This window comes from Vanessa tameamea, chromosome 3 (assembly GCF_037043105.1).
Source record: "Vanessa tameamea isolate UH-Manoa-2023 chromosome 3, ilVanTame1 primary haplotype, whole genome shotgun sequence".
Classification (NCBI taxonomy): Eukaryota; Metazoa; Arthropoda; class Insecta; order Lepidoptera; family Nymphalidae; genus Vanessa; species Vanessa tameamea.
In genome coordinates this window covers 1,982,134-2,009,820 of record NC_087311.1, presented here as the reverse complement: position 1 = coordinate 2,009,820, position 27,687 = coordinate 1,982,134, and the positions used below count along the sequence as shown (strand labels likewise).

The 27,687-nt window shown below is 31.6% G+C and overlaps 1 protein-coding gene across 1 annotated transcript in view; it reads right to left on the bottom strand.

Moving 5' to 3' along the window:
* The window catches only part of LOC113397099 (cholecystokinin receptor type A-like), an 83,827-nt gene that overhangs the window by 37,963 nt on the left and 18,177 nt on the right, over positions 1-27,687 (bottom strand). Inside the window, exon 4 of the mRNA XM_064218155.1 lies at positions 22,771-22,953. Within this exon, the coding sequence (XP_064074225.1) occupies positions 22,771-22,953 (183 nt within the window). The remainder of the gene's footprint in view (positions 1-22,770; positions 22,954-27,687) is intronic.

Below are 27,687 nucleotides of genomic sequence, written 5' to 3'. Positions count from 1 at the left end.
CAAACACGAGTACAATCGTTTTTTTTTTTTTCATACTATCCCAAACCTGAGAACTATCACGACATGGTATAAAACAAAGTCGCTCCCCGCCGTCTGTCCCTATGTCTGCTTAGATCTTTAGTCAAATTCAAAGTCACAGTCAAAAATCTTTATTCAATATAGAAGTGTTTACACTTGCTTATTGATTGTCAAAAATCTACCACCGGTTCGGAATTTAGCACCTCGGACCTGAGAAGAACCGGCGAAAGAAACTCAGCGGGATATATATATATATATATATATTTTTTAACCATTATTATGTACAATGATTAGATCTTTAAAACTACGCAACGGATTTTGATGCGGTTTTCTTTTAATAGATTGAGTGATTCACGAGAAATGTGTATGTGTATAATAAATACAAAACATAGTATGAAAACACTGATAATTTTAGAGGTTTCTAATGTAATGTAAATAAACACATTATTTTTCGCTTACTTTGCAAACGCTGGCTGAACCCTACGAGATAGATCAAAATAATAACTACACTATTGTACACCTTAAAAAGGTCTATCAGCATTGCGCCCGTGCGAAGCCGGGTCGTGTCGCTAGTAATTTATATATCATTCTTAGTTTTGCAGGAATCTCTAAAAGAAACAAAAACGAGGTATTTTTCAAATTTATGAGTATAATATTGTAAGCTGGACATATAAATTTACACAAAACCGATATCGTATATTGCGCGTGGAATTGCAGTCGTTATTTTTTGTCATGTTTTTAATTAAGTTTGTATCAATTTCGCAGTGGCAAAGTTCATACGATCGTGATGATTAATCTTGATCATTGCTGTGTGGTTTTGGGTATGGTAGAATTGATATACTTCATCTTACAAGTGGATATAGTAATCGCCAACTAAAATCTTCCGAATAGTACTTTAAGCCTCAACACTCCCTATAATGGCGCAAAACTAGGCAACTTGCAAAGCATTCACAAGGATGATTTACCAATGGTAGATAGATTCTCAAATATTTTTCCTTGCAATGTTTATTAAATTCGGTATTTTGATAGAAATAAAAGGAATAAAACCAAGCGAAATAATGAATAATGATCTTGATAATTAAATACTCGATACTTTTTTAATGAAGTAATAAATTGAATACTAAATAATTATCGCTCCACCCAACAACACCAGCAGCTCGTAATTATGTTATTTATTGTTATCAACTAATTCTGTTAATTATGGAATAAAGCTCATTATTTTCAGTAAATACGATTCCAATTATTCATGTGAATTAACTTTCAACTTCAAATTATTAGGTCATTTTTTTATATTTGTCACGAAAGTAATGCTACTAACTAGTAAAGAGAGATATTTTATGGTAATCCTTTACCGTAGTTGCAACGTTATTTCAATAATATGGATAAAATAATCCACTAAAATTTAATCGAAACCTTCGTTTGTACAAAACATAAAATGCAAAACTGCAAAGATTTACTTACAGCATCGTTCGCTTGAAATCGTGTCATGAAATCTTTCTATAATTTTTTTTTGGTGCAAAAAATGTACGAGGTACCGGAATATTATCGCAGTATACGATGCGACTTAAAGAAGCAGCAATAAATTTGTGGGCTTAAACGACGGTGAACGTTAAGTACAGGTAGGTACAGCACAGGGCAGTCTAATTTACCAGTTAACATTTTGCAAATAGAAACTAGTTAAGAGCGTCCATGTAAAGTAATGGATATCTTCTATTTTGTTTCCGAAATAAAGATCATCCATGTTTAAGAACATCCGGTATTTTCACTGCGCAAAATATATTTCATAGTCGTAGTATTTGTCACAAGTAAAGCCATCTTGCTGGAGTCTTTTCTACTGACTCAGGGGAAATCATTGGTGTCCAGCCAGCACATTTTAAGATTTACTGAAACCTAGCTACGGACTACCCCAAACTGTAGTATGAAACAGTTTTCATATCTGAACTCATTTCGACACGACCTTGAATTCAAAAATATTTGGTATTCCGTAACAATATATAGATCAACCACACTTGTAGCACGTTTATAAAAAAAAATCCGATTGGAAATTTCTAAAAAACTGAGGATTTAAAGAATCAATGACGTCATAATTCATGCAAAATATGTTATACATATTTTATTTTATAGTTTAAAATCATTTGTAACGCAAAATCAGACACATTTTATTAATATCCGTCTGAACATAAATAACTTTTGCGTAATATTTTATAAAAAAACGTATTAATGAAAAAAAAAAAAAAAAGTGCTTACTCTGCCGGTTTAATAAATATTGTTTATAACAATACCACAATTCTTTCGCTGTCCTGGACCACCTTCCGTTTCACTAGGCACTTATTTATGTTTATATTAATAACTTTTGCATGCATTTTATCTGTATTTCTTATATTGTCTTTTCCTTTTAGACGTAGTATATTCCATTGACTTGAAATACTTGTAATAGTTTGTTGTATTGTATGATTATTAAATATCCAAGTGTAGATAGGTTAGACAGTATGAAGGAATCCAGTATCTTTTTCTTAAATTTTAAAAGAAGATTCATTTCAAGTATTTATATATTTCCCCAAAATCTTTACCATGTAGCATCTATTTGTCTGTGTAGTTTGTCATAGTGTTTGGTTGTAATAAACTATATCTGATTACCCATTATATATATATATACATATTTATATATATACCTATGTATATTCTAGTAAGATATTGTTGACTTTAGTGGGTATTGATTGGAAGCTGTAGCTTTATATAAATGCGTTTAATTCATCTGAAATATAATTATATATTAAAGAAAAACCAATGTAAAATTGTAAACCTCAGATCAATGCCTATAAAGCATAATAAAGGTTTTTGTTTATTTTCTATATCCAATTAGATCTTCATTAATGAAGATCTTCATCATTGTTGACAATGAATTATTATTAATTCGTCACTAAAAGATAAATATGATTTAATATGCTTTATGATTGAAAGTAAAATTTACTTGCTTATGTATACTTACATACGTTAGGAAAAACTCTCTTTCCGAGTGATAATATCATACCAAGGTAGCTTTATTTGGTCCTCTGACACGTTTTGAATAGATCTTATAGATTTACAGTTTCACTAGAACCTTCCGCCACATTTAAAGAAACTTTTAATTTGACGTATTAATTCGAGGTTAGTTTCATTTTTTAAAGTTCGAAATCGAGTTATAGAATGCCAATTAATGTCAAATAATAAAGTTCTCACTAAAAATTAGTTCGTATTACTTACAACGTCACAAAGTGGCGCTAGTGTTGATTTATACGTATTTCGAGTTTCTGAATACCAAATAGAGTTTTCATTACAAATTCCACATTTGCAATCGAAATATGAGTTACAGAATCATCTGATTCGGAGGGAGTATATCATTGGAATTCTCATTTGTATACCGTGAATTGCAAAATTAAGCTCTAATTAATCACGTCTGTGGTTTCCTTGTTTAATATTATAATTGTCTCGTTGGTCTAGCTATTAGGGCGGTACAATATAACTTTATTGGTATTTCTCTCGAGAAGTACCGGGTAACAGTCCCGATTATTAGAAGTTGATTGTATTTAAGCAACGAAATATTACCGAATTTCCGCTACTTAGTACGACAGCTATTGATAAACGAAACTGATTGCTGAACATAAATAAAACTATGTCTATATCGGGTACTCGGTCTTCAGTATTCTACGATATAACGAAAATTTATGTAAATAATAAATTAAAATTAATTCTAAAAACTGTTAGGTTTTATTATTTTAAGAGGTACTTGATATAAATAAATAAGAAACACCATTGAATTATGGTTTTATTACGAATAAAATTAGACACATTTGAAAAGACAATACATGACATTCATATACTTTTAAATATTATATGTCATTCACCCCCTCCCTCAAGACACAACGTAATCGTTTAAATAGTTCGGCATTCTTCGCTGTCGTGTCGAACGACGTTCTGGGAATGACGAAGTCGTGGAAGGGAGTTCACGAGGTTGATTGTATTCAACAGATTCTTGGCTAGGAATAGGATTTTCATCTTGAATATTTTCAGAATTTTGGATTTCATGGTTTTCATTACAGTCTTCTAAATTTTCTGGTAGTGGAGCCAATTGTCTGTTAAAAATTGTAGTTCCGTCTGGCAATATAATGCGAGTTGAGTTGGAGTAACTCTACCTCTTCAACTATAGGATCGTACTTGTAGCTCGCACGTTCTTTTTCATTAAAACAGGTCCTGGATTTAACATCCAAGAAGGAAATGATTCGTCGCTTGAAGTTCTTCGTGCATGGTTGAACATTCTTTCATGAGGAGTTACATTAGTACTAGTACATAAAAGTGACTTGATGGAGTGTAAAGCCACTGGTAAAGCTTTTTCCCAATCTGGTATCTCCATATTTAGATTGGAGGTATAATTGTATGTTTCTCCAAAGAGTTCCATCAAGTCTTTCAACTTGTCCATTCCCTTGGGGATTATATGGAGTTGTTCGATAACAAGCTATCCCAAGAGAGTAAAGAAATTACTTCAATTGTTCAGACATAAATGTCGCTCCTCTGTGTGAGTGTACATAAAGCGGAGTGCCAAACATAAAGAAAAGATCCTTTAAACATTTAATTACAGTCATTGCAATCATATCTTTGCAGGGATAAGCGAATGGAAATCGGCTGTATTCATCAATAATCGTTAACATATATTTATTTTGCGTATTGGACGACAAGAGTCCCTTAAAATCGATGTTCAATCGTTCAAACGGAGAAGTAGCTTTAATGAGTTGATATTTATTTTTATTAAAACGAGGTTTGATTAGCACACGCTCTACAGGAAGTAGTTATAAGTTTTATGTCATTAATAGAGTATGGAAGATTTTTCGCTCTTAACCAGTGTGCTAATCTTGTTACTTGTTCATGAATTTCTTTAAACTTACTATTATCAAAATTAACATGAGCACATACTCTAGATAGAGTGTCAGCAACCGTATTATCCTTACCAGGACGATAAATAATTTCAAATTGAAAACTGGAAAGTTAAAGTCTCCATTTTTCAATTTTTTGCATTTTTATTTTGCTTGAATGTTTTTTATTGAACATTAATACTACAGACTGTTGATCAGTTAAAAGCAAGAAATGTCTACCCATTAAATAATACCGCCATTTACGCAGAGATTCAACGTTTGCACTCAGAGTCAGTTAAAGTTCGCGAGAAAAAGGCAACCGGACGACCGTTTTGAGAGAGTGTGGAAGCAATGGTAAATTCTGATGCATCTGTTTCTACCATAAATGTTGCATTTTCGCCGACCATTACCAAAGTAGATTTACAAACATTTGACTTTAAAGAGTTTTAAAGAGAGAGGTTTAAAGGAAAATGCTTAATACTAATAAGTGATCTGATCTTTTGAGAAAAATTTTGGACAAAGTCTTTTTTAAGATTGGTAAATCCGTAGGAATTGGAAGATCCAGTTGTGGTTTGAGACCGTTATTGTCCGATTTAATCATATAATTATATATTGAGTATCCTAAAAAAATTATAGAGTCGGTTCCAAAGACACATTTACTTTCGTTTAGAGTTAATTTGTATTTCTTAACTGCATTCATAAATTTATTAAGTTTTCTATCGTGGTCATCTCTTACCACAAACTGTGACATCATCTAAATATGTGAACGTTCCTGCAAATTTTTCTGTATCGATAATGTATTGTAATGTTCGCTGGAAGGCCGCGAGACCGTTTGTTACCCCAAAAGGTAACCTTGTAAATTGATGAAGATTGCCACATACTTAGAATGCTGTATATTTCTGTTCATACGACAAAATTGATAGCTGGTATTATCACCAGGTCGATTAGGCTCAAAAAATTAAATTTCGCAACTTTTTCAATTACAGACTCGATGCTAAGTAGAGGAAATGCATCTAGTTCTGTAAATATCTTTATGATAAGCGAATAGTCAATAACAAACCGTTTTCAGTGTAAACCACCTCCTGTTAGTAATACTTGTGCTTGCCATGGAGATACGCTGGGCTCAAAGACGCCTTCTTCTAGTAATTTAGATATTTCATTGTTTATAAATTATAAATCTACTTCAGAGTAACGTTTGGATTTTATAGCTATTGGTCTAATATTAGGAGATAAATTACTAAATAAAGTAGCAGGAGGAACTGATGCTTCTATATCATTGCAAACTTTCAGCGGTCCTTGGTTACCTCCAAACTGAAATTCAAGCACTGAATGATCGTTTACAACGTTGTTAAGTGTTTCTTTGTTACTACGGCAGACTTTGGCGAAATGACTTGTTTTGGAGCAAAGTTGGCAGGTGGCATTACGAGCAAGACACTTAAATCGTCGATGAATGCTTCCACCACAAAAGAAGCTTTCTTGGATAATTTGCTACAGCTAAGTTTTGTTGAGTTGGCGTTTCTTGTTCCTGCTTAGAAAGGGCATTTAGATTAAAATAATTATTATTTATATAGACTTGAGAATTTCATTCGGCAGTTTCTAAAGCAATCGCTTGATTTAGACCCTCTTCTAAACTTAAGGTAGTGTTTTCTAAGAGTCTCTGTCGTATTGTTTGGGATATGATCCCAGCAACAAACACGTCACGAATGAATTCACTCTTATATTCTTCAGGAGTCATGGCTTTAAAATTACAATTATGTGCTAATAATTTCAGTGCGCGTACGTATTCTGTAATAGTTTCTTCCTGTATTTGTTTTCGAGCAACTAGAGTATATCGAGCAAAAATCTCATTTTTAGGCTTTAAATATATGTGATCTAATAACGGTAAGGCATGCTCGTAGGATTTATTATCGCGTATATAGGAGTACACGGTAGGAGATAGATGATTTATCAATAGTTTGAGTTTCATTTTATCAGTTTCGTTACAAGCCTCTTCTGGGATAAAATTTATGAGTGTATACCGCCATTGTGACCATCGGAAATCTGCAGACGCCGTATCAGGTTCGACATTAAAAGTTTCAGGACGAAGATATCTTGACATGGTAGATATATAAGATGTCATAAAATATTCTGCTGACATTGATATTATTTTATTCGTAATAAATTGATATAAATAAATAAGAAACACCATTGAATGGTTTTATTACGAATAAAATTAGACACATTTGAAAAGACAATACATGACATTCATTTACTTTTAAATATTATATATCAGTACTAAAATTTCTATTTATTATTTAAAAACTTATTGTCTTAAAACTTCGATCACTTTGATCACTTTGATCATTCGCAGGATTAAGTCTGCTTTCCAAGCTCGGTCGAATAAGCATTGCATATTTCCTGATTCAAGCTGTAATTGAAATTCTCTCGCCAAAAAATTCGTCACATTCTTACGCCAACCCGGAATAAAATCCAACGACATTGTGTGCTGCTTTTTTTATAAGAGAAATGCTTTATATATTTCTTCGATAGGAACGAACTTTGTTTTTTTTTTACGTATCCTTTTGCCTTATAAAATACCGACAGCTGACGAAATTGTCTTACGATTTAATCTCTTTTGATAAGTGTCTCGACAAGGACGAAGGAATTTCTTTATTATTACAATATTATTTAGAGTCTGTTCTTTGTGTGATACTTTTATTTTCTTTGAAGTAAAACTACTATTTATATTATGCTAAAGGTATTTGCAATGTTGTATTGATTTACGATTCATATAAGATATACTTTACAACATCCACGGGCTCACAGTTGCCCGTGCCTTTTTTTTTTTTTTTAATATATACTTAGATATATACTTTTTAAATAAGATAGAAAATAAAAACAGTGTTATTTTAACGATGTAAATTCCATATGGTTCAGAACTGGCATATAACAAAAAAATATATTATATTTTGCATCGCAAATAAATTAATATTGTTAAGTTGCAAAAATCACACAAACGAATGCTGGTAAAAATCTTGGTTTTGGAAATTACTTTAAATCTCAAATCGCATGTCCATTAGTCATTCCCTTACACATGTTGAAACTGTTTTCATTCTGGCAAAAGACAGCTGTTGCCGATATTTATAATATTAGAACTCGAGATTTATATTATATATATTGGCGAGACATTGGCGCTGTAAGAAATATTAACCAAAATACTTATCCACCCTTCTTATTGCTGTTTGGCAGGTGGAATACCTAATTGGGTGGTAACTACTAAGAGGTGCTTGCACTAAGCCCTACAACTTAGCTTATTTTACAAAATTCATATTTAATTCGTGGAATATTCCCAAAATCAAAAATAAATAAACAAAAACTATAATGGGAACAGAAAAATTGGAATTCTATTTTCGTCGATGTGTTACCGATTGTCATTTTCAGTCTTTGTCATTTTATATTGTAAATATTGTAGAACGTCAAACTGCTACTTTATGTTTTGATCGTATATTTCGCAGTCTATTTTCCTGACCTCTTTTACAGTGTTTCCTTCGAGTATTTTCTCACTGGGTGTTCACATTACCTAATTTATTCGTAACTGTTATGCTATTATAATTTGTTTATTTACTTGTATTTTGCCTTAGTAAACAGGAATGAAAGTAATATTAGTTTCTGAGGTAATCAGAAAATCGTTTAAGACGCTGGTAAGTAAGAGTTTCCGCTTAGACGGATATTGTTATTGGAAAATTACATAAATTCACGCTCACATTGCTTGTGGTGTTAGCGATAAATTACTTACGGCTTTATAAATGCTGCTGAGAGGGTGATTAATTTAACAATTCTGCGTCTATTTCTTACGATTTTGAAATCAACCACGACAAAAATAACAAAATCTGTTAAAATAAATATCCTCTTAACGAGGTTTATAAATAAGACCGTTAATATTTAATTTAATGAACAATACTGTTATTAAATTTATTCCCCAGTCGTAATTTAAGGAGTGGATATACGAAAACAGAATTAATTTGAGTTACATTATTTAATACAGGAATTACTTAGAAATATATGTGTATACGTTAACTTCCATCATTCATAACATTTCCTTTTCCTTACAATAAGAATAATTAGAGGTTATAGAAATAAATACAAAAAGTGCACTCTGAATTTGTTATTATTAGTTTTTCTACTTATACTCTATTCCAATGAGAATAGGAAAATACCATAACAAAACACTTTTCAATATAACAAGTCATTTGTTGATAAGTCCGCTATATGATTTACTACAAACAGTTATTGATTAATATATCTTCATTTGTAATACAACAATATTTCACTTAACTACTTCAATCCACTTTAATTTTACTTCCAAAGTAACAGAAACAGTTTTGCCATCGAGGTCCCACTAAGGATAAAAAAAACATTTTTTTTTTAGTATATATTTATTTAATTGGTTATAATAATATACAATATTAAATATTTGTAAAAAATTTAGAAAGTTACCTAATGTTCGTTAAAAAACGTATTATTTTATATAGTAATGTATCGACAAAAAATTTTAAAGAACTAATTAATTTTAAAGAAATAAAAAGTAAGTATAGTAAGATATTCGTCTGTAATTTTTCGTATCATGTGCACGGTTGCTTATTGGGAATTATCAAAAGTTTTTTATTGCCTGGCTTTGTTTAAACGAACTGAAATTGTAACCGATTTAGTACTTATGTACGACCTTTTGCTTTTGTCTTTTGATTTGCCTTCAACACAGACTACGCTGTTTGAACATTACTCTTTGAGTTTGAAGATTAAGATAAGTCGTTATTTTTAATTACAATTTGTTTTTTTTTTTTCAAAAAATTGAATGCTAAGGAAATTATTTAAAGTTCATAGTCGTTTTAGATATAAAATAAAGTAAGAGTTTTCTTCGAAATATATTTAAATTTTTATTTATTCAAAACCTTAGTATCATACAATACGTCATATTATTTCTTGAAAATGCCACTTTATTATTGAAACATACAATGTTTATGTTTATTAATGTGGGAATAAAAATCTATTCATATAAATAAAATTGTAAGCGTCTTTCTATGACTTATCACTGAAAATAACTATCTCTTTATAAGTTAATAAGGCTATTTGCGAATTGCCACGATCCAAATCAAAACTAACGACCCAATTTTTATTTAAGACTAAAATGCTGCTACCTAAAAATTTGAACATGTTACCTGTTATTTATATAAAATTTATTTAGAATATAACATAAAATTACGTTTAAAACCAATCAAATGTATCGTACCTTAGCATTCATTACCCACTCACTCAATTATTTTGTCCTCACTAGTGTAACTCAAATGTCATGTCAATTCAAGGTCAAAGTGTTTTATTTATGTTTTCTCCTATTCCCATTGGAATAGAGTATAAATTTTCTATCACAAGATTTTAATTGGAATGGTACGTAACATAATACTAAGGGAACCATGAGTTTATTTATGCAGAATATCTTTTTAAATATTTTTGTCCTTTGTTAACGTAATAAGTCAGTGCGGGAAGAGATGTTGTGTTGGATGTGTGATATCTTTCTCATTACAGGAGATTGGGCATGTGAGGTTTCTTCGGGGCAGGTTTATCGTCAAATATAGCAAGGTCAGCGACCTATCTATATCCACCTCTTAAGTGGAAGTTATTTCGCATTGTTTTTTAAAATACTTCTGATTTACCTAACAAAAAAACAGGGCTTCGGCTAAAAAAACGAACAATTTATTATAAAATTTCGAAAGTGTTTGACAAGCAATTAGCAAAGTATTCCCATTAATTGAAAGCGAGGGATAATCTAATATATTTTAATTGAATACAATGTCCCCGTAACATACAAACAATAATTCAAAAATGAGAATTAAACTACCATCTTATGACTGTCTACATAAACGCATGCTGTGTTTAATCGTAACAATAAACAATAGGATTTACACCAATTCCATACACAAATAGTTCGGAGTATTATGGCGCTGAATGTGTAGATGTTTCGATTCATGAAAGTGACTGGCAAATACTATAACAATCCCGATTTTCTTATTTAAACTATAAATCCATTCTCTTATGACTATTCTCGAATATGCGAAAACTATGTAAAAATATTCTGACGTGGTTTACGGTTACTAAATTTCTTTCTCAGCAGACTGAAGAATATGTTCATAAACTATTCGGATAATACAGTTTCTGTGCTCTTATAAAATTACTTAGCGTACGTTTTATTATGATTCCTGTTTTTACAATCTTTTCAATAGCTTACAATGTTTGTTAGAATGTTTTGAAGGCAAATGTTGCAAGCTGATTTTGAACCAATACATTGTATTCTACGGTATTAAAATTGTGCATGTTAGTTCAGTTCTGATGTAAATATATTTTGTTGTAAGTTTGACCTGATTGTATAGACATGATTCGCTCCAAATGAAGAAACTCCTGAACTGTCAATAGCAAAGAAATTTTGCTATAAGCTTGTTCTTAAAATGTTTTTTTTTTTACTAACTACTTTTATCTAATTTTTTAGTAATTTTTTTGCTATGAATGAGTAATTTTATTTATTTAATAAAGTGTCTATTTCAAAATTTGATAATGGGGCAGCATTTTTAAGTGCCCACGTCTTGCGTACGGTTGAATCCGGTACAATACCGAGTATAAAATAAACGATTATAATAAATCTGTAACAGGTTTGTGTGTTTAAAGATAAATAAATATAACATAGAAAGGCAATAAAATTTTACTTGAAATCCATTTTATATTATAGCGCAGTATTATTTCAAAACATTGAAACCTTCTCGATGGAAATGATAAATGTTTTAATTTCACATTCAACGGAGATACGAAGACGCATTGCAAGTTTAAAATAATATGCTTGCCTGAAATATCTTCACAATTTTACATGAGTATCTTGTTTTATGTACTACTGTCTACTGTACAACTGTCTGTACAGTAGACAGTAGTACAGTAAGATGAATAGATATAGTTATATATGTTTGGCTATTTTTCTTAAAACTTAATTTTCTTGATGGTTGATCGATACCTATCATATATTCTACCGCCAAGAAGCAATACTTTGTACTGTTGTATTCCGGTTTTAAAGGTGAGTGAGCAGTGTGACTACAGGCACAAGGAACATAATATCTTAGTTCCCAAGGTAAGTGGTGCAGTTGAGATGTAAGGAATGATTAAAACTTCTCACGCCGCCAATGTCTATGGACGGTAGTGACCACTTACCATCAAGTGGCCCATAAGCCGTCCGCCTACCTATTTCATTAAAAAAATGTAATTACTATTTATTAAATTAATTATTGCAATGTACTAAATAATGTACTATGTTTTGACTTTTCGAGGAAATTCGGAGTCCCCAAAAGTTTTTTTTTTCCGCAATAGTATAACCAGTTTTACAGCAATTATAAATATTAAGATATGAATGTGAACGAATGTTACAGTACTTACTAACAATAACACTCAAATGTCACGTGTTAAATAACAGTGGCTATTATTTTATACAAGATTGTGTTTAAATACCTTAGATACAGAGTTTATTTTCATTTGGCGTAGATACATTTAATGGATGCATAATTTAATCTCTGGTTATTTCGACAGGATCTACGTCGCGAATAGTAGTTGCTTTAAATTTACTAAATGTGGACATTAATTAACTGAAGTGTAATTCTTTGTAGTTTACAAGTGCAACGTCCTCGAGTATCCATTATTTACCGGATGACCAGTATATATGACATGTACATACATGGACGAAGGTGACCATGTCATTCAATGTCTCAAATGATAATATCTAAGGAAAAAAGTAAGTGAACACTGTAACACACACACAGAACACTTTGTAAATAATTGCTAGATCTGCGCTTAATCCATTTTTACGATAATAGTCACAAGTTTACAAGAAAAATGCATAAAACCAATACTTTTGACCTTTAACATTGAATATTTTATTTAACCGATGTAAGATGTAGGTGGTGTTCTTTGGTAATTCATTTTATATAGTATACCCAGTATCTGTACCAATTTTCAGCTCTATGCGTATTAGCGTCGATTAAAATAACTATTTTGTCCGGATTATTTACTCGAGATAAATAGGCTAATTTTAGACAACGGTATTTTTATATAAGATTTTAAATTAACATGATTATTTTTATTACTAACAGTATTTAAAACGGGATATTTACCATGTTTTTTATTTTGCTCCACCAAATAAAAATAAAAAACATGGTAAATATCCCGTTTTAAATACTGTTAGTAACGGTATTTTTGTCTCGTTAATTCATTTTAGTATCTTTGATAGCATCATTATATAATTAAAATTTCAACTTTAATAAAACTATTTGTAAATACGTTCGTCTGGCACGAAATAAGAAATAGCAAAATCGGTCTGGTAATTTAACTTTGTATTCCTAAATGGTCATAAAAATAACGATAAAATTAAAATTCGACAAAAAATTATTTTTAAATTCGTAATCTGTACTAGTACAAAGCAAGCAAGTAGCAACTCATCCCAGCAGGCAGAATGGCGTTAACCGACCACAAACCTGTGACAAGAAGAGAAATATATCAGAACAAAGCTGACCTAAAATTATTTCTCTTAAACGTAGCTAGCTCTCGTAACACAGGCATCTTATATTGAACGACCAATATTTGATAACACAAATGAATAATCGATAGTTTAGTTTTATTTACAATACCTTTAAACACCTTAGTGTCCGCATTTGAACTCGCCTTATTGCCTCCTCCGGTAACAGGAAGCGTGGTACATTTTTCTCATCGATAATCGGAATTCCGATACAGCGGAAAAATGCTACTAGTATTCTCGTGACCATTCCACGTGCATATTTATTGTACACTATTTACTTTTAATTTCGATTCGACAAAGTAAATAATTATTTTTCATACGTATGCAAATGTGTTTCATATATAAAGTACTCAGTCTGGAAAACTTTAATTTCGTACATAGGTTTTTTAATAACATAAGTATCTGATAAGAATGGATTTACGGAAATTGACACTTTAAAGAATATTGCAATGTACGAATTTTATCTGTACGACGTCAGGACGAGCAACTTGTTATATATAATTCATATATAATTTTACAAAAATGTTATTATAAATATGGAATAACGTTCTAAATTTTAGAATATGTATATATATGTATGTATCTAGTTTCTTAAATTTTACTATGTATCTTAATAAGAGTAGGTATGGTTCATTTTTTCGTACTTTTACTTAGGACTTCAATTAGAATAAATGCTTTATGTTATTTATATTTATAATTTTTTAATTTAAAATATTTAGGTTACCTTATTTTCTAAGATTTATGATTTATATACATAGAATTACACTTTAACCGATTCAGTGCTTTTTAGCTATAAACTCGTAACACTTTAGTATAAATTGGTTATCCGTTCCGATTTCTTGGGATAGAATAAAGATCATATAAAAAGTTTATATAGTAATACACAAAACTATAAATTCATACTGCGCACACCAGTAAAGATCCCAGTCGTCATGAATTCTATAAACAACTTCAAGATTCGTCGTCATATTTCAGCGTTTTGCCTCAAAACAATAATTAATTATACAAATAAATCTTCCCCGAGAATCACTTCATTCATTATTAAAGACGTTTTAAATCCTTTTTGAGTTTATTGCCTTCAGCTTTATAATATCTTTACTATACTCAAACTGTTTAATCTTTGTTCTCTCGAGAATCACGCTTAAGTCCAAAACGATTTTGGTGATATTTATTGTTTGAAAGCTGATACCGCTCCTTATAAACTGGTAAATACTGTAAGCTATGTATAAATAGAATATATAAAAAAGATATATTGTACATAAATATGATTTGGATTTGACTACATTTATTAAAATGTAAGAAATCAATATACTTAGGTCGTCAAATAAATTATAATTGTAAGTAGGGTTAGAGACTTTAAAAATGTGAATATATTAGTCCTGAGTTCGTTTGATGCTTTGATAATGAAATAAATGAAAGGTAAGCCTATTGTACTTGTGTATATTTTGTTTTATTCTAAAAAGAACAGTAAATGTTAACAATACATATCGCCATAGGAAAGGAAGAAAGTCTTAAGCGCCGAAGTGATATTTTTCGGAAATGGAGTTTAATGTTAAGGTAGTAAGCCTCATTTTCAAAACGTACAATTTTGCCACTTACTTTACTTTAGGAACGTGATAATGTTAACGGAAGATTTCGGCTTCGATATCGGTATTTATTGAATTCGATGATTATTATTACATAACGATAATGTCAATGCAGCTATGTAGAGCTTAGCTATTATTCCGCATTACATAGGCACATAGTAGAGTTTATTAGTGTAATAGTGTGTTAGAAGCCGTGCCTTGAGCGCATACTGCCAACGACTCAGAAAAGTTTCTTAACTCGGATTAATTGTGTAGAAAAGCATACAATACAAATATAATATATAGAACGAAAAAAATACAATCGTCTCAATAAATAAACACGAAGCGTTGTTAAACTTACATTCAGTGGTGCTCGACCGGGTTTCAATACGCAGACACATCGGTTGAGAAGCACGCGTTCTAACCACTAAGGCATCTCGGCTAATAACGGATAGCTAGTTGCTAGTAAATAGGTAGAGAATTTAAAAGAAAAGGTTGCAAAGGTTTTATGTAAACATTGTCAAATTATTATCTCTACCTAGTATAAAATATCTTTCGTTTGTACGTATGGTATACATGAATATTACAGTAGAGTAAAGCCGGGATTTTCAATGTTTATTGTACCCGTGTGAAATCGAGACAGATAGTTAGTAACTATAATAATTAACAATCTACTTTGTATACCTATTAGTTAAAAAAAATATTTATATGATTTTGTTATTATAAAATATTACAAGTTATTTAAACAAGTTTGTCAAACAGCTCATTATTTGCATATTAAAAGTAGAATTTTAAAATCTAAAAATAAAATAAAAACGAATTGGGATATTATAAGTTCGGAGACAGGGCAATTATCCCTTAATGTAAAAGGGAATATTGGAGGTGAAGATTTAAATGTGCCCAGCCAATTCGAAGAATATTTCTCTAATATTCCAGTGAATACTAAGGGGCCTAATGCGTCACCCAATGACGCCTTAAACGTTACGTTCCCAAGAATGGGGTAGAATTTTCTTTTGAGAATATAACTCCGTACTATGTATTAAAAACTTAAAAAATATTAAATTTTAAAAAACCTACCTAACAGTTACACTTAACGTAATTGTTGACTTAGCTCCTTATTTAAACGTTATCTTTAATAAATGTCTAGAATCGGGTTTTTTTTTCCAGATATATTAAAATTAAGTAAAATAATTCCATTATTTAAGTCCGGTGATAAAAATGACCCAAACAATTATAGACCGATCTCTATTTTGCCAGTATTGAGTACAATTTTTGAAAAAAATATGCTTTATCATTTTTTTTAGCTTGAATAAGCTATAGCTTTCTCAACAGTTCGGTTTCACTAAAGGTCGTTCGGTTACTGATGCCGATATAGCATTTATTGAGTACATTTATAATGCGTGGGAGAAGTCACAAAATGCTATTGCAGTTTTTTGTGACTTATCAAAAGCTTTCGATTGCGTTAGTCATGACATTCTTTTCCTAATTCCTAAAATTCATTTTTTACCTGAATTAAAGGGTTTTGAAGGTTGTTATTAACGGTGCAAAATCAAATTGCGCTCTGGCGCAAATGGGTGTATCACAGGGTTTAATTTTAGGACCTCTGCTGTTTAATGTATGTAAATGATTTACCTTATTTTGTAAATAAGACTTACAACATTGTACTGTTTGCAAATGATACAACCCTTGTTTTTAAACTCGACAGAAACAACTATGACGTTGTAAGCAGTGCTCTGTCACGGGTTCTTAGTTGGTTTGACAAAAAATATTTGGTTCCAAATGCAAAAAAGTCTAAAACTTATTTTGTTTTCTCTGCCAAATGTCAAGTCAAGTTCTTTTGCGGTTATTTTGAATTATGAAAGACTTGAGTTTGTTGAGTTGAAGGTTTTTCTAGGGATTACCCTTGACTCCAAAACTTCAGTGGGGCACCCATTTGTATGCCCTAGCAGGAAAACTAAGTAGTGCTATTTATGCAATAAAAACAATTCGAAAACTCACGGACATAAGTACTGCCAGACTAGAGTTTGGTATAGGGTGAAGCAGCAGATATTGAAATAATATTTATTCTGCAGAAAAGAGCTATCCGAACTATTTACAATATTAGCTCTAGGATATCATTACGCGAAAAATTTAAATAAATAGCTGCATTAACGACTGTTTCACAATAAATTTATGATAATATAATGAATATACAGAAGAATATACATAAATATTCCATAAAAGCTGACATAGATACATACTTTTAATACAAGAAATAGGAATAAACTTGTAACACCTACTTTCCGTTTGCATACGGTACAGAGAACGTTTTTGGGCAATGGTATACGCATATATAATAAGATACCGGTAAATGTAACCAATTTACCAATTACGAAATTTAAAAAGTTTATTAAGACTAAATTAAGACATAAATCATATTATTCATTAAAAGAATACTTTTTAGAAGAAAAAATAAACGCCTGGATTATGGCTCGGATTCCATCACACATAAAAAACAGCAATGTAAATCTATTTATTTGAAAAGAGCAACTATGCGAGTTATTTGCCGTTTCTTCTCGCTGGAGGCTGCTTTCCGAAACCGTGGTAGTGTTTAAATATTGTCGATTCAAATCGCTTCATTGTGAAGTTTATTTGAATAGAATTGATTTAATTTGATTCAGAAACTGTTGGAACTAGAATTAAACCCGAATGTTGAGACAGTTTTGTAGTACGAATACATAGAAAAGCTTTTAATAAAATACTAAAATCGTTATCACTTTTAACTGATTTTATTTTTATTTTTGGAGGCATTTTATTTTATTTTGCGCTAAGTTATTTCCCTCCGAATCATTGATTGATATTAAACAAGCAAATACGAAACTAAATTAAAACAAATGATGTAAGAATAATCTTAAATTTATTAAAATTAAAATAAATACCAATGTTATTGCAGTAAAGCAATGTACTTATTCAATAATATAAAAACAAACCAAAATGTGATTGATATTCTCTGCAAAAAAAGTATTTACCATTCAATCATCGCAATGGTTTAGTTAACTGTTTATTTTGTCCAAATGAAAAAATATATAAAAACATAATCAAAATTTTATATTTTATTCAAGTATTTTTAAATCTATATGTTACAAGAGTGGATACATTTAAAGTTGTTGTTAAGTTTGTACCCAATCTTATATATGAATAGCGTAAACCGATGGGAAAATTGGTTATTATCATATTTTGAAGACTTCCAGCCAGAGATGTGCAGAAAAATAAAGAGGATTCTTGATAGCAATTTACTAAATTATTTTGATTTAAAAAATAGCTAATTTTAGAGAGCAGAAAAGGTTACTGGCCGATTAAAAAGAGGTGCTACGGCTGTATAAGAAAAAAAAGAAAAACGTAAACAAAATTAAAGCAATCTAATCTAGCAATATCAAAACCCGTTACCTTACTTTATGTACTGCGTTTCCTACGAAGTAACGTCATTTTTTTTTAATTCAAATAAATGAGCCACAGTAGTACTGTAAGAAATATTAATCATTCCTCGTAATACCAATGCGCCAGCAACCTTGGGACCTAATATGTTATGTCTCTTGTGCCTGTCGTTAAACTGGCTTACTCACCCCTTTTAAACTGGAGCACATTCATACGAAGTTGCATTAATCCGTTAGAATATACGATGAGTGGGTGGTAACTTCTCAGACGGGCTTGCATATTCATACGACCAAGTAAACTAGAGAATAATTTCTAATATTATTTGTTATACAAATTTATTTAATATATAATACCGTCGAGTATCCTTTTCGTCTCATTTTGTACAAATAATATATTATTCTTAATTTTAAGGTGGCATGGAATTGAGAGTATGTAATAGAATATTATGTTTGAAGTACGCCAGACGTGCGACTGGAGATTTGTTTTGAAGCGAAAATAAATCTAGTAGGCGCCAAGCCTTTTAACGTTATAAAAATAAAATGAAAGGGATTTACAAAAAACCCCTAATGTGAAGAGTTAACTTTATCCTTTTATGTTTATTATCAAACACAACCCTTGTTAAATTATAAAGTTTGTTTTACATGTATTTGATTTTTAAATAATACTTTTTATTTAACTTTATAAGATTGCCTTACATCAGCTTAAAACACATCAGGTATGGTAATAGTGTACAATGTTTCTACGTAAGTTCATATGGGCATATATTAACAGCCTGTAAATGTCCCACTGCTGGGCTAAGACCTCCTCTCCCTTTGAGAAGAAGGTTTGGAGCATATTCCATCACGCTGCTCCAATTCGGGTTGGTGGAATACACATGTGGCTGAATTTTCGTTGAAATTAGACACATGCAGGTTTCCTTACGATGTTTTCCTTCACCGCCAAACACGAGATGAATTATAAACACATTAATTTGTGCACATGAAAATGTGCATGTGCATGTGCAATGAAAACTCAGGCAAGCACGTGCTTGCCTGAGTTTGAACCCAAAATCATCGGTTAAGATGCACGCGTTCTAACCACTGGGCCATCACGGCTCACTCTTTCATTTTTATGAAATTTTAAAATTAGAATTAGAATGATATATAATACATAAAACAACACGTAGTAAATCTTCTTAAGGATAGATGGCGCTAGTCGAGATGCACCCATAATAAGTTAGGAACGATTTCCGTTTTCTACTTGAACTTGTTTTTTCACTATCCTTTCCAAAGAAAAAGGACGTTTCAACTTTAAGGTCGGATTTATTGTTCAACTAATCACAATTAATCTGAACGCGCGAGAGGACGGACTTCTTGTTTCAAACGGTGCTCAGCGGTGCTCCATAGACTGAGTGCTGTCTGATTTATCACGCAACTAGTCCAGCGAGTTATACCCATACAGAACTCAGTCCACCGAACAGTCGACGTTCCTACGTGATTCAAGTGTCGTTTATATTTGCACACACACATTAAAAACACATAATTAAGTAGAGGGCTAGTAATGTTGATGAATGTGATCATAGAATTTTCTTTACATTGTGCTAGGGCTTCGTGCAAGCCAGTGTAACTAAAGCCACAAGGGACATAACATGTTAGTTCCCAAGGTTGGTAGCGCGTTGGTGTGAAGGAAAGGTGCGAAACGTTCGTCGGTCGCGTGTAAACAAATACTTGCTTTCCATTGCTTACCATTCATATTTAGCATGAGTATGGGTCGTACTGCGGTGATGTTTAATTAAAACCTTAACCTTAATTATATTTTCTATCAAGCAAATTATGTAGGTATATAATAAAACACTGTTCTTGTGCAGTCATTTCATTATTGTATAAAAGAATCATCAGATGTGTCGCTTCAGTTATCTGTAGCATCACCCACACTGATTAATGGTATTGCTTGTTTACTTGACTAATCGCCTCATCAATCTATGTATATTCATTATGGGAAGTTCCATTAAGAAATTTCTTCATTAGAACCTAGTGTTGCATCGAGTTGTTTCTAAGTCATTATGCTCGCCTGCCTCGTTTTTCTGGTGGATATAAGGCTGCAGATCCCGAGGTCCTGGATTCAAATCCTAGGTCAGGCCCATAACAAGTTATTATCAATCAAACATTCAAAATATACTTTATTTAAGTAGGCTTTTACAAGCACTTTTAAAACGTCATTTAACAAACTATATTATGTGAAGCTACCACCGGTTCGGAATGTAGATTATACTGAGAAGAACCGGGAATAAACTCAGTCATGTTAGTTAAATATAATTATATATGTATGTAATATATCCTGCCTGGAAGTCAACAAGCATTAACTCCACGCTTTTTTATCATCTATATAATCTTGTATCGAATAATATACCTTCTTTACCAATGATTTATTTTTACAAATGATTTGAATTCATGAAACGGTAAAGTTAAAATGTCTGCGGAATTTTATTATAGAAACGGACGGATACTTAGCTCCAAGAATGATTTATTGACTTTGCGGAGTCGGAAACTTGGCGTTATAAGCTTATCCTTACTTCTTGTGCACATACAATGATTATCACTTATTTTATCAAAGTGATCAATGTTACTATAAATATACATAATGTTGTTGTAAATATATTGTGATGCAACAGTGGGTATTCCTACTTTGTTAAAAACATCCCGAAGAGAGGCTCTAGCTCCAAGATTATAAATAGACCGGATTAATGGAAAATTGTTCGCTAAAATATCCTGCGTTGGCTGGTCTCCCTTAAGACTAGCCACCATGATCGACATCGATCAGGACAACATCATTATCATTAAAAAGTAATTATTTCTGTATTATCGTAGCGATCGCAACTAATTTAGCAGGTGAGAATGACTTTCGTTATTTAGTTTAGTGTATTTTATAGAACAATAATTTGATATTCACTTTTAATTCGGTTTTTATTAATGGCCTTGACATCAATAATAAAACTTTTTTGTCGTGCAAATTAACTCATCTGTTATTAAGGCACCATTACCTAGACAAAGCACTGTAGTTAATATCATCATTGCGCGGCCAAGCATGACAATTGAAATACAAATGTCTACCATTAAGTAATGTACAGCTAACACTATACCTTTCAAATCATAAAAGAAATACAAACATTGCTATCAGACGGTGGAATGAACACCGAATAAATCTTCAATGTTATTAAAATATATATATTATGTTACGAGCTTATCAAACTGCCTTCAAACGCTTCAATATTTCATGTTTCAAAACTAATGATTAAACTACTTTCACCTGGCCTTCTATATCAAATATTATTTTGGCAATAATTAATCTTTTGATATATTTAAGATTATGATAATGCCACTTCGTCAAAATCAAAATATTCTTTATTTTGTATTTGTATTAAGTAAGCTCATTATTGAACTAAATGTAAAGATACCACTGGTTCTATTCTACCAAAAAATAAAACCGACAAGAAACTCAGTATTTATCCTTTTTAACAATTTTACTAAATTTATGGCCAATTTGCAGACATAAAAATTGTTCAACGGAAAAGTTGGACTTAAAAAGTTTATTCTTTTTATAAAAATAATAACTTAGATAAATCTCACAGACTATAACTTAAAAAACGTGCTCAACAAGAATAAAATAGCTATTTTCTAAAATATAATTTATACGTAACTAGAAACTACAATTTATAACTGAAGATGACGTATATCTCATCAAAAATTGAAAATCAGAAACACTTTATCATTAAAAATAATCTCTCGTGAACTCTCGTACTCATCGTGACTTTTACTAAACTTGTCTGCGTATCATAAATCCTTTTCAACAAAAACGATATAATTTGAAAAAAATGTGCGCAAAACCATTTGTGGGAAGTGAAGTAATGTAATCGACAAAAGTGCGGCAAATGTAATCCATCAAAAATGTTAGTTATTGGAAGAACTCGAAGAACTCCCATTGGAGAATACTGATATACGCGCCACGCACTTATAATACGTCATGTATTGGCGTATTATTAGTGCGTGGCGTGGCGTGTTATACGGCACAGAAGTCGGTGTTATCAAAACCATGGCAAAAATATTATTGTGTATTTTGGATTTACGAATAAATTGGGCCTTCTTACTCCATAGTTCTCCGATCACAAATTCTATCAGCCTTTCTTTATTCTTCATTTGTGTAAAGGGAGCATTTCCAACAATAGTGTCAAGTGACAGGTAGGATTTCGAAATGAAAGCGCCAATTTTTTTACTCAACTAAGTACGGTTCACTGATCTGATTTATGTTCTAAGTAAAAGTATAAATTACTCACGATGTTTCTGCCAGTTGAAGTTGTGTTGTATTTCATGTCTCATCCCTCGCCAAAGTTTCTTGACAATGAGGGAGTACGCGAAGGACATGATGAAAAACGGCACCAGCAGCAAGGCAGCGTCGAGACCCAGATTAAACGCCCTCTCCAACTCTAGGCCGGACCAAACTTCTCTGCATTTGTAAGCTGTTAAAATATTTTTTTTATACTGATGACGTATTATGTAAATATAATTAAAAAAATACTAAAATTTTATAAGCAACCGCAAAAAAACAGTTACTGGTAGCAATTAATATTCAATTACATTAAGTTAACATTATCGTTGTAAAATAAAACCAAAGTTAGTAATAAGCCAAGTAAATCTTAACCCAAGGGTCTTTCTTACAACACGTTACGTAACATTGTTTTTTTTTTTAATAAAAAATTAGGGAATCAAAACTCCCAAATTGGCAACTCGAAGATAGCATGTAGGATCCAGCAGAACCAAATTTGACGTGGTATAGCGTTCACATCCGTGAATCGCAATATTTCTTACAGGTTATAAAATGCGCGGATGAATCCTGCTGTTCACCACCGCGAAGTGCATTGAAATCTGTGTTTGCGGACACTTTCATGCCGCCACCTTGCCCAGTATTTCAAACGCCAAGCAAGCTCGTAGTACCCAGTTTGCTAGACAAAGGAACATTCAAGTCTTCGCCACTTATTGTGAGGTTGTTCTATCTATCACCTCCTCTAGAAGGGTTTGTCTATCTGTACAATCCGACCTAAATATAACAGTATGTCCAACCTGTGGGATCTATTTCACATCTCGCAAGAGTGTTCAAATGCACTGTCGTTACTTGCATGGCAAGATTGTCTCAGACCTCAGATCTCAGACGAAAACGATTATGCGTAAAGCCAAGAATTTATAAAAAATAAACAAAATCTCTTGTTTTATTTAGTATTATTACCGCAAAGTTAATTAAAACTATACCAAAGATAATAACTATAACATAACTTATTGCGACTTTAGGCTAAAAATGGTCACTTGAGTGTTACGTAACGTTTAGAGACGGGGAGGGGGGTACAGAAAAACGTTACGGTGCGTTACAAGGGGAGGAGGGGGGTCAAAAATCTTCAAAAATTGCGTTACGTAATACTTGAACACTGCCTAATAAGTTTAAAAAAATATATGAAATTTAATGGCTCTTTTATTGGTCAGTCCAAATTCAAAATTTAAGTGAATAATCAAAAAATACTGCTGCCATATCGTTGAATTTTAAGATTAAAAAGATTTATTTTTTTTACTATGAAAAATAAAATTCAGTCTTCTATTAATTCAATGAAACGTTCGAGCAACGCTTTTTTTCTGCATGCAGAATGTATCCGTGTTGAATTTTAATGATTTAAAACGAAATTAGATTGCAATGTAATTATTAATTATATTCTGTTGTTTGAAATAAATAAATTCATAATTATATATTTGATACGTTTTCTATTTTATTTTACCAAAATATACAACACGATAACAGCACAACTTAAAATAAACTTGGAATAAGTTTCATCTGAATGAATTCTCAAAGAACATCTTGACAATAAATTGACATCCTACGAGGACGATGACCTCACTCTATCGATATTAGGAACTATATGAAATACACTTGCCCTGCTTAATGTTTGACAGATGTCTCTCACGATGGGACCGAGAGCTATAAAGAACACATTCCTCGTCTCGTCTGAATCATTTTAAATCAATAATCATACTCTGGAAATTGAAATATAATAAATTTTATATTATTTAAATATTATAACAAATTTTAAATCCAATAATGAATTTTAAGGTTTAGTAAGATTGATAAAAAATACGATTCAATACTATGTGATAATAAGTCGAGATAAAAATATTTCACGTATTAAGAGGTAGTTTTGAGCAAACTTTAGTGTGTGACAGCAATATGATACCCGAAAAAGGTGGCCATAATAAATAAATAAATAAATATTGGACAACATTACCCTGATCCCAATGTAAGTAGCTAAAGCACTTGTGTTATGGAAAATCAGAAGTAACGACGGTACCACGAACATCCAGACCAAGGCAACATAGAAAATTAATGAACTTTTTCTACATCGACTCGACCGGGGATCGAACCCACGACCTCAGAGTAGCGTTACCCATGAAAACCGGTGTACACACTACTCGACCACGGAGGTCGTCAAAGGTTTGTTTCCATCTATTCCAACGTTATTTTATATAAGTGTGTAACAATACACACTTATATAAAATATATACTATATGTATACACTTATATGTATTGTTACACACTTATATAAAATAACGTTGACCTACTCGCAATATCGTTTTATTTGACATTCTCTATTCTATAAGGTTTTGAATATTTTTTCTTAATATCCTCAATACTTTCTGATCAGGGACCAAACGTATGATTTTTACCCAAACGATGAGTCCCGGATACTAAAGCGAGCTTTCATTTTTATTTTTAGTAAAGTAATAATATATACAAAATTAAATTTGTATTTTTTACATACTTTTTGTGAAGCACAAAATATCTGTAACTCCAAAGGTTTTGTGAATTGGTAGTCTGGACGTGAGCTCTCCAGTTTTAATAATACTATTGAACCCTCTTTTATCATATTTAGTTATTCTTCAAAGAAACGTTATGAAGGTCCAGACACTAATCCACTGAATGAAAGACAAATTGCTCAATATCGTCCAGTTTCTTTTGAATTTTTAAAATATTCTTCAACATAAATAAGTTTAGTAAATTCCAGCTAATGTATGTTCTGTGTCCTTAAGATTTTGTATCCATTTGTTAATAGATAAAAAAAATTGTGCATAATGTATAACAATATATTGAAGATGTGATTTATTATTTATAATTTATCAATCTTTACGATTAAACGTCCCTTTTTTAAGTAGATTGTAGATACAACTTACACTTGCTCACTCACCCTTCAGACTTTTTTGGTGGTATGGCTTTGTGCAAGCCCATCTGAGTAGGTACCACCCAGTCATCAAATATTCTGCCCACCAAACAGTACTTGGTGTTTTGGTTAGAAGGGTAAGTTAGCCAGTGTAATCACAGGCACAAGGGACATAACATCTTATTTCCAGAGTGGTGGCGCATTGGTGAAGTAAGGGATGACCACATAACAACAGGACAGGACAAAACATATGCCGCCTACTTATTACATTAAGAAAAGACCGGAACACAACATTTAATTTTGCTGTTTGGCGGTGTGGGTAGTACTGGGTATACACAAAGTCAAAGTATTAATTTTAATTGTGTCGTCAATTAAAATCATTATACACAAAACGAGCCATGGGCGGGTTTTTTTGTAAGGTACTGTTTCGATTTTTCTGTTCAACACTAGCAGCCTTTTTCAATCGGCGTCAATTGATTATTAGTATTTAATATATATTTTTTGAGCCGAGATGGCCCAGTGGTTAGAACGCGTGCATCTTAACCGATGATTTCGGGTTCAAACCCAGGCAGGCACCACTGAATTTTCATGTGCTTAATTTGTGTTTATAATTCATCTCGTGCTCGGCGGTGAAGGAAAACATCGTGAGGAAACCTACATGTGTCTAATTTCAACGAAATTCTGCCACATGTGTATTCCACCAACCCGCATTGGAGCAGCGTGGTGGAATATGCTCCATACCTTCTCCTCAACGGGAGAGGAGGCCTTAGCCCAGCAGTGGGAAATTTACAGGCTGATTATGTATTATGTTTTATATATTTTTTAAAGTAACGATGTGAACGTGTTTCATGTTGAACGTATATTTTTAGAATATTAATAATGATGCATAGAAGTCTTATACCCCTTAAGCCTATTTTAATAAATATAAAAGCAATAATTATCAATATGAAACGTGGGTAAAGTTATTATATATTGTGAGTTTGAATTTTCCCCAGCACTATAACCATAATACACTCAAATAAGGATGAAAGATGACGACCAGTATAATCTTTTAATAAGTCTCGTGTAATCAACATCGACGTTCTAATTTTATAAGTAATATCTTATTTCTAAGAAAAATATATAAAGTCAAACACAATTATAATTTAGCAAGTTATAAAAAACTTTCGTTTTTTTAAAAATTTAATCTGTGTAATTTTCGCAACGGCAAAGAATAATGTACAGCCGTCTTGTTTGCTTCAACATCGAAGCGACGACAAAAAGAGGTATATAATTTAAGCACTGCCGAGCAAATGAAGGAAGTAAACAACCAAATAGAGCCCTCTCTTGGGCTCACACATCTCCAATTTAAATTTATAATTGTATAATCTATTTAAACTAAGCTACGAAAATTTGAAAATAAAAGTGCTCATATTAACATTGCTGTGATCATTTATTTGAAGTTCATTAATTCAATAGTAAACATTCGCTAACGTTTAATCTGTTGGTTATCAGATTTTAGGTATAAAAAACCCATGTCCTTTTAAGGGTTTAAACTTGCTTCATAGCAAATTTTGACAAATTTGGTGCAGTAGTTTAGCCGTGAAAGAGTAACAGACAGACAGACAGAGTTAGTTTCAGATTTACATACATAAAATAAGATAAACGTACAAATCTGATAAGTGGGTCGAAACAACCCAGACGGGCTCACAGACAGCCCTACCACCAAGTGAAATTGTTGAGATTATCATTCATTTTTCGCATGTTTTAAAAGTCTGCCAAATGTGTATCCATCATCTACCGACCCTCATCCTCCTCCCTATGAAAAAACCTCGTTTTGCTTTCACATTTTTACATCATTCAGACATAGTTTATTATTTATCAAAAAAAAAAACTTGTATTTAATTTACTTAAAAAAATATCTTATATAAAATATCTACTGTAAAAAAAAAAACACTAATAATTCATAAGAATAGAACATGATAACTTACTTTCACGTAAACAGTCTACAAAAATGTT